General features: G+C 40.5%; 1 protein-coding gene across 4 annotated transcripts; it reads right to left on the reverse strand.

Moving 5' to 3' along the window:
* Positions 1-1,446: 1,446 nt before the first annotated feature.
* ETFBKMT (electron transfer flavoprotein subunit beta lysine methyltransferase) lies at positions 1,447-10,920 on the reverse strand. 4 transcript variants are annotated; one of them, XM_081591629.1, is made up of 5 exons: positions 10,788-10,920; positions 10,045-10,296; positions 8,260-8,642; positions 5,940-6,070; positions 1,447-2,681 (listed from the first exon to the last, which is right to left on the reverse strand). In XM_081591629.1, the coding sequence occupies exons 3-5, from the start codon at positions 8,583-8,585 to the stop codon at positions 2,338-2,340; spliced, it is 801 nt and encodes a 266-aa protein (XP_081447755.1). In that variant the 5' UTR covers positions 8,586-8,642; positions 10,045-10,296; positions 10,788-10,920; the 3' UTR covers positions 1,447-2,337. The 4 variants fall into 4 exon arrangements, with proteins under 4 accessions (XP_081447755.1, XP_081447754.1, XP_081447753.1 ...); XM_081591628.1 differs by having other exon boundaries at positions 8,260-8,694; XM_081591627.1 differs by lacking the exon at positions 10,045-10,296 and having other exon boundaries at positions 8,260-8,694.
* Between the last annotated feature and the right edge of the window lie 1,238 nt (positions 10,921-12,158).

The raw sequence follows: 12,158 nt of genomic DNA on the forward strand, positions 1-12,158 counted from the left end.
TTCTCCATCTATTTGCCATGAAGTGATGGGACCAGATGCCATGATATTCATTTTTGAATGTTGAGTTTTAAGCCAGTTTTTTCACTCTCCTCTTACACCTTCATCAAGAGCCTCTTTAGTTCCTCTTCACTTTCTGCCATTAGAGTGGTGCCATCTGCGTATCTGAGGTTATTGATATTTACCCCAGAAATCCTGATTCCGGCTTCTGATTCTTCCAGCCCAGCATTTCCCATAATGTACCCTGCATAGAAGTTGAAATAAGCAAGGTGATAATATACAGCTTTGGTGTACTCCTTTCCCTATTTTGAACCAGTCCATTGTTCCATGTATGGTTGTAACTTGCTTTTTGACCTGCTGGCACCCCACTCCACTACTCTTGCCTGGAAAATGCCATGGACGGAGGAGCCTGGTGGCCTACGGTCCATGGGGTTGCTAAGAGTCGGACACAACTGAGAAACTTCACTTTCACAGGTTTCACAGGAGGCGGGTAAGGTGGTCTGGTATTCCCATCTCTTGAACAATTTTCCAGTTTGTTGTGATACACACAGTCAAAGGCTTTAGCATAGTCAATAAAGCAGCAGCAGATGGTTTTCTGGAATTCTCTTGCTTTTTCCATTATTCAGTGGATGTTGGCAATTTGATCTCTGGTTCCTCTGTCTTTTCTAAATCTAGCTTGTACAACTGGAAGTTCTTGGTTCACATACTGTTAATGCCTAGCTTGGAGGATTTTGAGCATTAGCTTGCTAGCATGTGAAATGAGTACAATTGTGCAGTAGTTTGAGCATTCTTTGGCATTGCCCTTCTTTGGGATTGGAATGAAAACTGACCTTTTCCAGTCCTGTGACCACTGCTGAGTTTTCTAAATTTGCTGGAAGCAAATTTTCTAAATTTGAGTGCAGCACTTTAACAGCATCATCTTTTAGGATTTCAAATAGCTCAGCTGGAATTTCATCACCTCCACTAGCTTTGTTCATAGTAATGCTTCCTAAGGCCCACTTGACTTCACACTCTAGGATGTCTGGGTGTAGGTGAATGTTGGCAATTTGATCTCTGGTTCCTCTGTCTTTTCTAAATCCAGCTTGTACATCTGGAAGTTCTTGGTTCACATACTGTTGATGCCTATAACTACACCATAGTAGTTATCTGAGTCATGAAGATCTTTTTTGTATAGTTCTTCTGTGTATTCTTGCCATCTCTTCTTAATATTTTCTGCTTCTGTTAGGTCCATACTGTTTCTGTCCTTTATTGTGGCCATCTTTGCATGAAATGTTCCCTTGTTATCTCTAATTTTCTTGAGATCTCTAGTCTTTCCCATTCTATTGTTTTCCTCTATTACTTTACACTGTTCACTTAGGAAGGCTTTCTCATCTCTCCTTGCTATTCTTTGGAACTCTGCTTTCAAATGGGTATATATTTCCTTTTCTCCTTTGCCTTTTGATTCTCTTCTTTTCTCAGCTATTTGTCAGGCCTCCACAGACAACCATTTTGCCTTTTTGCATTTCTTTTTCTTGGGGATGGTTTTGATCACTGTCTCTTGTACAGTGTTACAAACCTTCTAAACTCTTTATCTATGTTTCTTAATTGATGCCCTATTATGTACTAATCTTATACTAGGCACTTTATACTTTCATTTAATACAATAACCTTTTGAAGTACAGTACAAATTTATTACTATTAACATGTTATAAGTTAAGAAATGAAATCTCAGAGAGCTTAACTCACCCAAAATGCCAACTAGAAAGTGACAGAGTGGTCACACTCTAAAGCCCATGTACTCAGTATCATACTAACTGCATCTCTGATATTTACAGGTAATTTTTTTAAATATAGTATTCTTCTGTATTTTTTATTTTAATTCAAAGATACACTGTAATTGTTCTCAACTATAGAAACAGACTCTGCTAAAACATCTAATTCCAAAAACCTTTAAAAAAATCTAATTCCTCTCTGCTATTTACATTACATGTGGTTACTACTGGATACTGCCTTGTATAATTATATTCCTATAGCAGGATGAGGGCATGGCAACCCATTCCAGTATTATTGCCTGGTGAATCCTTATGGACAGAAGATCTTGGTGGGCTACAGTCCATGGATTGCAAAGAGTTGGATATGACAGAACAACTAAGCACATCAGTAAAACTAGAAAAAAAATTACAGATAGAGATTTCTGCATTTGGCTTACTATAGAACAAGTTATAAAGGCTGACAAAATTTTAACCTTCCTATTGGAAGCAAGATTTACCATTTAACACAAATTGCCTTCTTTTAACCAGAGAGTCTTTTCAGGTTAAACCCAAACATAGCTATATCCCCTATTGGAGGGACTTCAACAGCTCAAGGCTGAAACTGCCACACTGTGCTTGTCGTCAGTCCATTGTTATCCTGCCTTGTAGGCTCTGGAAGTGAATATTCTGCCACTTTCTGCAGTTGATGCTGAATGCTATGTCCACTGAATTGGGGTCGCCCAGGGTCACCAATCAGTACTTGAGTTCTGTGGGCCTCAAAGCAGTTCTTCAGCCATTGAAGCAGACTGTCTGCAAGGTCTTCATCATAAAACATATCTCCAAGCACAACGAGGTCCCACTTATCTTGTTCCAAATCCAAAATGTTTTTGATTAAAATGGGAAAAGGATTCAGTTGGTTCAACTCACAATTTAGTGTAATAGCCATTCCTGCAACTTTAAAAAAAGGACATGGTGAATTGGTATATGCTAAGTTATTTTAATTTCCTACTGATTAACTTAAATAATTTAGAGAATCTCCAATAGGTTTTTTTCCCCTTTCTGTTGAAAGCTGTTTTTTTAGGTAAAGAAGCCTAAACTATATGCCAATGTAAGCTATTTCTTACAATGCTCAAATATATAACTATTCTGAAAACAAAGCAAATGATACCACACACCTGGAAAAGGAGAGGTTTTAAGGAATATTTGCTTATCTCAACAAGACCATTTAGAACTAACACCAAAAAAAGATGTCCTTGTCAACCTAGGAGGTTGGAATGTAAAACTACAAATCGAGATATCTGGAGTAACAGGCAAGTATGGCCTTGGAGTACAAAATGAAGCAGGGCAAAGGCTAACAGAGTTTTGTCAAGAGAACACACTGGTCATAACAAACACCCTTTTCCAACAACACAAGAGACAACTCTACACATGGATATCACCAGATCAGCATCATCATCACCAGTACCAAAATCAAATTGATTATATTCTTTGCAGCTGAAGACTGAGAAGCTCTATACAGACAGTAAAATAAAGACCTGGGTCTGACTGTGGCTCTGATCATGAGCTCCTTATTGCAAAATTCAGGCTTAAATTGAAGAAAGTAGGGAAAACCACTGGGTCATTCAGGTATGACCTAAGTCAAATCCATTTTAATTATATAGTGGAGGTGATGAATAGATTCAAGAGATTAGATCTGGTAGACAGAGTGCCCGAAGAACTACAGACAGAAATTTGAAACACTGTACAGGAAGTAGTAACCAAAAGCAAAAGAAATGCAAGAAGGCAAAGTGGTTGTCTGAGAAGGTCTTACAAAAGGTTGAGGAAAGAAGAGAAGCAAAAGGCAAGGGAGAAAGGGAATGATAAACCCAAATGAACGCAGAGTTCTAGAGAGAGATAGGAAGGTCTTCTTAAATGAACAATGCAAAGAAATGGAGGGAAACAACAGAATAGAAAGACTAGAGATCTCAAGAAAAATTGGAGACATTAAGGGAACATTTCATGCAAGGATGGGCATGATAAAGGACAGAAATGGTAAGGACCTAACAAAAGCAGAAGAGATTAAGAAGAGGTGGCAAGAATACACAGAAGAACTATACAAAAAAGGTCCTAATGACTCAGATAATGATGATGGTGTGGTCACTCACCTAGAGCCAATATCCTAGAATGTGAAGTCAAGTGGGCCTTAGGAAACATCACTATGAACAAAGCTAGTGGAAGTGATAGAATTCCAGCTGAGCTATTTCAAATCCTAAAAGATGATGCTGTTAAAGTGCTGCACTCAATGTGTCAGCAAATTTAGAAAACTCAGTAGTGGTCACAGAACTGGAAAAGGTCAGTTTTCATTCCAATCCCAAAGAAGGGCAATGCCAAAGAATGTTCAAACTACCGTACAATTGCACTCATTTCACATGCTAATAAGATTATGTTCAAAATCCTTCAAGCTAGGTTTCAGCAGTCAGTGAATGGAGAACTTCTAGATGTACAAGCTGGGTTTAGAAAAGGCAGAGGAACCAGAGATCAAATTTCCAATATCCATTGGGTCATAGAGAAAGCAAGGGAATTCCAGAAAAACATTTACTTCTGCTTTATTGGCTATGCTAAAGCCTTTGACTCTGTGGATCACAACAAACTGTGGAAAATTCTTAAAGAAATGGGAATACCAAACCATCTTCCCTGTCTCCTGAGAAACCTGTATGTGGGTCAAGAAGCAATAGTTAGAACTGGACATGGAACAATGGACTGGTTCAAAATTGGGAAAGGAGTACACCAAAGCTGTATATTATCATCTTGCTTATTTAACTTCTATGCAGGGTACATCTTATGAAATGCTGAGCTGGATGAATCACAAGCTGGAATCAAGGTTACTGGGGGAAATAGCAATAATCTCAGTTATGCAGATAATACCACTCTAATGGCAGAAAGTGAAGAAGAACTGAAGAGCCTCCTGATAAGGATGAAAGAAGAGAGTTTAAAAAACTGGCTCAAAACTCAACATTCGAAAAACTAAGATCATAGCATCTAGTCCCATCACTTCATGTCAAACAGAAGGGTGAAAAGTAGAAGCAGTGACAGGTTTTATTTTCCTGGGCTCCAAGGTCACTGGTGATGGAGACTGCAGCCATGAAATTTTTAAAAAGGCTTACTCCTTGGAAAGAAAGCTATAACAAACCTAGACAGTGTATTAAAAAGCAGAGACATCACAAAGCCAACAAAGGTCCATATAGACAAAGCTATGGTTTTTCCAGTAGTCATGTATGGATGTGAGAGTTGGACTTTAAAGAAGGCTGAGCACCGAAGAACTGATGCTTTTGAACTGTGGTGTTGGAGAAGATTCTTGAGAGTCCCTTGGACTGCAAGGAGATCAAACCAGTCAATCCTAAAGGAAATCAACCCTGAATATTCATTGGAAGGACTGATGCTGAAGCCCCAATATTTTGGCCACCTGATAGGAAGAGCCAAGTCATTGGAAAATACCCTGGTGCTGGGAAAGATTGAAGGCAAAAGGAGATGGGGCAGCAGAGGATGAGATGGTTGGACAGCATCACCGACTTAACAGCCATAAATTTGAGCAAACTCTGGGAGACAGTGAAGGACAGGGGAGCCTGGCGGGCTTCAGTCCATTGGGTCACAAAGAGTTGGACATGACTTAACAACTAAATAACAACAACAATGAAGACTTTTGGTTTGTCACAGTTGTACAAGAGACAGGAAAACAAGGCTTATGTTTGAGCAGGATGACAACTTGGAACTGAGAGTCCTATATATAATAAGGCTCCTCAAGGGCTAGATCCTCAGTGAAAGGGAAGACTAGAGAAAATCAGGTAAAATTAACACTTACCTGTCTCAACTTGGGTTCAAATGGTATAAAATCTCCCTCAAATGCCCAGGTCTATCTTCTTGGGTTTTGGTCAAATAAACACTACCTACATATTTCAGGAAATCCCTAGCCCAGAGATGACCAACAGTAAGTAACTGTTCCCAGGTTGGTATCACTTTGGGATATCCGCCAGACACAAATAGAAGTCCTCCTGTCAAAAATGCACCATCAACTCGGCCTTTCAGGGCTCCCACAAACAATGTCCCACTGAGTTCACTAAATTAGATTATGAAATAAAACATAGAAATGGCTTATGGTGTTTGAGCAACTGTAGATATTTATCCTGGAGGAAAAAAAAGGTGAGCTCAAAATATTTGAAAATATGACAGTCTTACTAGGGTCTATGTCATTGGCCAAGATCCTTAAGGCTCCACTCATCTTAGCAGCGATGGCTGTAGCTCCACATCCACTCCCAATATCTAACACAGATTTTCCTCTGACAACATCAGGATTATCCAAAAGATACCTAAATTAGAAAAGGGAAAACATAATCTAAGACAGATGGGAGGTCAGTAAGAGGTGTCCAATATTTATACTTTGGATTGATTGCACAAGGAAATAGTGAAACTTAGCAGAAGAATTCAGTCCAACATTGGCAAATTTGGCCTGAATAGAGTGAGAAAAAAATGTCAGTTTTAAGAGCTGGGCAGAGATGGCAGAGAGAGGACCTAGTCATTTTGGTCTGTCTCTTTACCAAGTGTGAAGAGCAGTTCCATACAACTGACTAATCATGCTCTTCAAGTCAACTTTTTAAAGCATTGAGCACTCACTATGATTCAGAAACTACCAACCACCAAAAATACAGACTGACAAAATACTGTTATAATCAGGACTCAGTAAGCTAGATCCAAAATTCACTGTCTCCTTTTCATTGTTCATCAGAAAGTGGTTTTACCTACAGCTTGAACTATATAAAAATGACCTCTCTGGAAAGGTACCATCAAAGTCCAGTTCAACCAAAGGATTTGGACCTGGGCTAAGCAGTTACCAAACAAGTGAAGATGAATGGGCAAACACTGAAATAATCAATGTCAACTGACACTTGACCTCAGTACTGGAAAATTTACTCAGCAGAGGAAATTCCCTGGTTGTCCAGTGGTTAGGACTCCACATTTTCACTGCCAAGGGCCTATCCCTGAGATCCTGCAATCCAAAAAAAGACTAAGGAACAATGGCAAGGCAGGGGTGTAGTGCCCCATCTAAAGGGCATCTTTCTTGAGGTAACAGTTGCCACAACAGAAATTAGGTGTTAGCAGAGATTTAAATCTAATGTTAGCAGAGATTCTTTCTTTCCTTCTTTCTTTTTTGCCATGTGTTTTGGCTTGCAGGATCTTAGTTCCCTGAATAGGGATTGAAGTTGGACCAGGCAATGAAAGTGCCGACTAACTCCCCATAGATTCTTATTTTTCAACTGAAGTAAATTTTTACATGCTTCAAGTTTTAAATGATAGAAACTGATTGTTTTAAAGTTTATAAGTAAAACAAGTTTACAAGTTTACAAAAACATATCCATTTTTTTAAAATAGAAAACACATCTGTGGATGACCAATTTGTGACCTCTGATTCATTCTCTTAAGGAATCTGATTGCCCTTACATTTGGAGTTGATACACAACAATTTGCATAGGTATCATTTACATATATACCACTTATTTTTTTAAATGATACAAGTAAATATAGGAAAATTTGGCAACACAACAGCCAGAAAATTGGAACTGATACCACCTGGAAAGTTTTCCAGAACTCAGGATTTTCCAAAAAGCTCTATGTTTGCATTTATTTATTTTTCATTTTAAACTATATACAAACTGGACTTCCCTGGCAGTCCAGTGGTTAAAACTCCATGCTTCCAATACAGAGGACACAGGTTCAATCCCTGGTAAGGGAACTAAGACCCCACATGCCACATAGCATGGCCAAAGAAATAAAAATTTTAAAAACTACATACAATCTGAATTCTGCTAGACCATACCATTCCTGTGAAAGAGAAGTTCTTATACATTTCCTTTCACAGTTTTGTAACCTCAAGGCATTAAAAAATTATATCATTTACCAATCTAAGAGCAAAGACTAGATTAAAATGCTGAAAGTTCTTGCATTTGTTTCAGCGACTGTTTTAATAAAAAGCATTGTGTGTATATGTGAGAAAATGTCCTTTGCAGTATGGGGAGTTGGAAGGGGGGGACCTTAAAAATGCAGATTCAAGTTCACCTTTGTGATGTCCCAATCACTCATATCCCTCATTCTTTGGGAGCTTGGGAAAAGGAAGTGGTGGAGGGAGCAACATTTATAGGATTAAACCAAGAGAAGGAATGGGGGGCTTCAAGTTCCACCAAGGATCTGCATGGGCCATGCATCACAAACCATGAACCTGAGAACAGTGTGAGATTTCTGGATCATTACCAGTTACCTAGGGTCTTGACAGCTGACCTAGGATTTCTCTTGGGGAGAGAACGATATATGGGGCAACACTTTGGTAAGCTTGGAATAGAAGGGAAAACCATGCAACAAAGCAACCCAGAACTGTTCCTAAACTCTAATAAAAGAATTTGGGGCTTTTTTGAGGAGCAGGGAGAATGCAGAGTTGGAAAGGACAGAAAAGAGAGAGGTTGTGAGGAGCCCTGAAGGTTCCCGCTTCACTTAAGGCCATACATACCTAGACAGGGCTTGGCCCCCTGGCCAGTAGATTGCCCAGTAAGGATCCCTGAGGGGCCACAGGTCAGCTCTCTCCCACCAGAACTTGCATCTGGGGGTCAAAAGCCGCAACTGGATTTCAGGAGTGAGGCTGCCACTGCTGGTGACTTCAGTGTTCTCCTCCAGGAAAGCTTTCATCTCAGGGTCCAAAAGGCTTCCAGTTCCTCTCCAGGGGCAGTGACCCCAGGGAAACAAGGGGAAGCCACTGCTTCTCACAGCCTTCCAGAGGACAACAGAGCGGTTCATGGGAAATGATGCAAACACTCTCCAGCCTGGGCTCAAAGCCATCAGTCCAGTCCCAAAGCACAGGTATGCTGGTGTTGCTCTTGGTAAGAGCTGCTTCTCCTGGGGAAAGAGTCTGGTTGCCCAACTGATCTCAGCTGGAGTCACTGGACCTCTAAAAACACAATAATAATGAAAACTCTGACACTTCTAAATCCTATCACATAGTAAGAAAATATTAGTGTTACCTCTGTAGCAAATGATGCACGAGTGCAAGTTCACTTTAGATGAAAATTTTTGTGCGTTAATTTAGGAAAATCCTGTCTTCCAAAACATGCCTTTTCATTCTTTGTGAACAACAGAATCCTTTTAATAATTTAGAAAACCAAATATACAAGCATTTGATTTTGATAGAGTCCTCAGGAACATTCCTGTTACATAAAATAAGGTATACCCTTAACATTCTTTCATTCATTTAATAAATCATTTTCCTTTAAGCAGACACTGTGCTTGATAACCGTGAACAAAATAAAAAGTCCCCATCTTCAGGAAACTTAGATTCTAGCGATGGGATAGAGCAGGTAATCAGGGCAAACACAGTTCTTACCTTTATGGCATCTAGCTAAGAGTTGTGCAGATTATCAAACTGTAACTGTGGTTAGAGATATATAAATTATACTGACTGATCAATAAAGATAACCCTAGCACATGGGGGCTTTGCTGGTGGTCCAGTGGTTAAGAATCCACCTTTCAATGCAACAGATTCAATCCCTGGTCTGGGACTAAGACCGCTTGTCACAGCTGCTGAGTCTTCATGCTCTACAGTCAGTGCACCACAGCTAGAGCAGCCTGCCCGCTGCAACAAAGACCCAGCCCAACCAAAAAAAAAAGATAGCCCTAGCATAAAACATCAATGTAATTAAGATTGTTTTTCTCCTAAAACAAACAAAACTATGGATTTAATTGTAAGAAAAGAATATCAAATCACTTTCTGTAAATACCTCTGATGAGTCATCTTCACCAAACCTGGACTTAATAGAAAGACGTTTTGATTAAGTAGGAATGAGGAAGCGAAGTTGAAACGCAAATTACACACCAAGTTGTTTGGGACCTTTGGTCTGTTCTGCATAAATATTTTAAATAGTCTTAAATTCACCCAAATATTTAGAGTTGTTCAGCTGCCAAGTCATGTCTGACTCTTTGCAACACCATAAACTGCAACCCTTCCAGGCTTCCCTGTCCTTCACTGTCTCCCAGTTTGCTCAAACTCATGACCATTGAGTCAGTGATGACATCCAACCATCCGTCTCATCCTCTGTCACCCCCTTCTCCTCCTGCCCTCAACCTTTCCCAGCATTAGGGTTTTTTCCAGTGAGTCAGCTCTTCCCATCAGGTAGCCAAAGTACTGAAACTTCAGCTTCAGCATGAGTCCTTCCAGTGAATCTTCAGGTTTGATTTCCTTCAGGATTGACTGGTTCGAACTCCTTGCTATCAAAGGGTAGGGGCCCCAAATTCAAATGCCTACCTGGGGTCAGACTGGTGATAAATGAGTGATGCAGGCTGGTTGCTGGTAACAGAGAGGCTGTGGCAAACTAGAAAGTGTTTCAAAACAGTTCAAAGGAGCCAGCAAACTGCTGCTTGTCCTGGGACATATGGCCAAATCTTTCCATTTTTCAAGATAATCCACGGACTTCCCTGGCAGTCCAGTGGCTAAGACTCCCAATGAAGGGGGCACAATCCCTGCTCCTGGAACTAAGATCCCATCTGCTGCAAGTTCCTACCGGGAAAAAAAAAAAAAATTCCCACTTTTAAACGCGGGAAATTAATGAAAATATCAAGACAGAAGGAGGGTCAAAATGCCTGTCAGGCCACTAGTTTGTGAACTCAGGATAGATTTTAAGTGGGTGTCAGCCCACATTTATGCCCTTATAATCACATGGTCTCTTAACAGCCTGACCTCATTGGACTAATTGCGTAGGAAGGATTGGGTCAGCCCTTGAGTCTAAGGTTTAAAAAGAAAGCAGAGCAAATACGAAACGATTTTGGACATAGTGTCATCCAAACCGATGCCGCCCACTCCCACGCCAAGCACTAATGAAGCATCCGTTATGAATATGTGATTAAGTGGTGGACACTGGGTATTTGGATTAATTAGTAAGAAGACAGGTTTAAAAGTGCAAGCTCCAAAAGTGTTAGCACGTTATTTTCCTCCGAGGAGGATGTGAGTCGATCTTAAAGGGGCAGGCACAGTCTTCCTTATCTCCTTACCTGTATGTGCTAACACTACCCTGGGGAGCAAAGCACAGGGCAAGTCAGTCTTTGCCTTTGCGCCTCTTTTGGCGCTTTCTTACAACTGCACTCGGGATCCAGAGTTCCGGCGGAGCCTGCAACCCCCGCCCCCGCCCCGACCTCCTTGCTCCTCCCTCTTTCCCGGCAGTGCTCTCTCCCTTCACGCGGACTTCTTAAAGGCACAGAAGTGTGAAACCACAGGGTGCCCCGACCTCGCTTGGAAAATAAAAGAATGTCAAATACTGATTTCTAAAAAACATGCTCTGAAGCCATGAAGCATCTGCTTTGTGCCAATCACACTTCTAGGTACTGGGCATAGGGTGGTGAGCCGAATAGACACAGCATAAACCCTTAATGACACATTCAACTGGGATTAAATCATAATATGTCCTCCCTATTATAATAATTTTCATACACGTACAATCTTTTTTGTTTCCTTAATTGTAACTTGTCATTTCAATTAATGCTCACTGATTCTATTGTTAGTAATAATTCCTAATAGATGTTCAAGATCGATTTGTCTAGGGACTTCCCTATCAGTCCAGTGGTTAAGACTCTCATTACCCAATGCAGGGGGCATGATCCCTTTTCTGGAAACTAAGATCCCACATGCCACATGGTGTGGAAAAAAAGAAAAAAAAAAAAATCCAGATCGGTTTGTCTAAGGATTGTAGTTTTTAACCAGCTAATGTATTCTATCCCAGAGACAGTTTTTAAATTGATCTTCTTTCCATCCCTCGCCTTTCCCTTAGTTCTGCCTTATGATTGCTTGCCTGAATTCCTGCAACTGGTCTCTCTGCAGTCCTGCCTTCCTCTATCCCATTCACTATTGTGCAGTTTAAATGTTTTTTTGTGAAACTTTCATGCCATAGTCCAAAAAAAAGGATTCCTACAAGATAAGCATGTTGAAGCTGAAACTCCAATACTTTGGCCACCTGATGCGAAGAGCTGACTCATTGGAAAAGACCCTGATGCTGGGAAAGATTGAGGGCAGGAGAAGAAGGGGACAGAGGATGAGATGGTTGGATGGCATCACCGACTCAATGGACATGGGTTTGGGTGGACTCCGGGAGTTGGTGATGGACAGGGAGGCCTGGCGTGCTCTGGTTCATGGGGTCGCAAAGAGTCGGACACGACTAAGCAACTGAACTGAACTGAACAAGATAAGCTAAGCAGATAAGCCAAAAGAAACAAACTGTAAGCCCTGAGAAGCAAACCTGGACTTTCTTTTCTATTGTTTGCTGTTGATTTTTTATTTTTATTTATTTATTTTTGTCACAGGGCGAGATCTTAGTTCCTTGATCAGGGGTTGAACCTGTGCTCCCTGCAGTAGAAGCCTGGAGTCTTAAC

The sequence above is a fragment of the Giraffa tippelskirchi genome, chromosome 4 (genome assembly GCF_054371585.1).
Source record: "Giraffa tippelskirchi isolate mGirTip1 chromosome 4, T2T-mGirTip1v1.2.pri, whole genome shotgun sequence".
NCBI lineage: Eukaryota > Metazoa > Chordata > Mammalia > Artiodactyla > Giraffidae > Giraffa > Giraffa tippelskirchi.

Excerpts from the sequence above, each read along its gene's own strand:
- ETFBKMT (XM_081591627.1), bottom strand. The coding sequence starts at position 8,585 with ATGGCTTTGAGCCCAGGCTGGAGAGTGTTTGCATCATTTCCCATGAAC. Across the intron at positions 6,071-8,259 it reads GGGGGCCAAGCCCTGTCTAG|GTATCTTTTGGATAATCCTG; the intron begins GTATGTATGGCC and ends TTTCTAATTTAG. Across the intron at positions 2,682-5,939 it reads GGCCAATGACATAGACCCTA|TTGCAGGAATGGCTATTACA; the intron begins GTAAGACTGTCA and ends CTTTTTTTAAAG.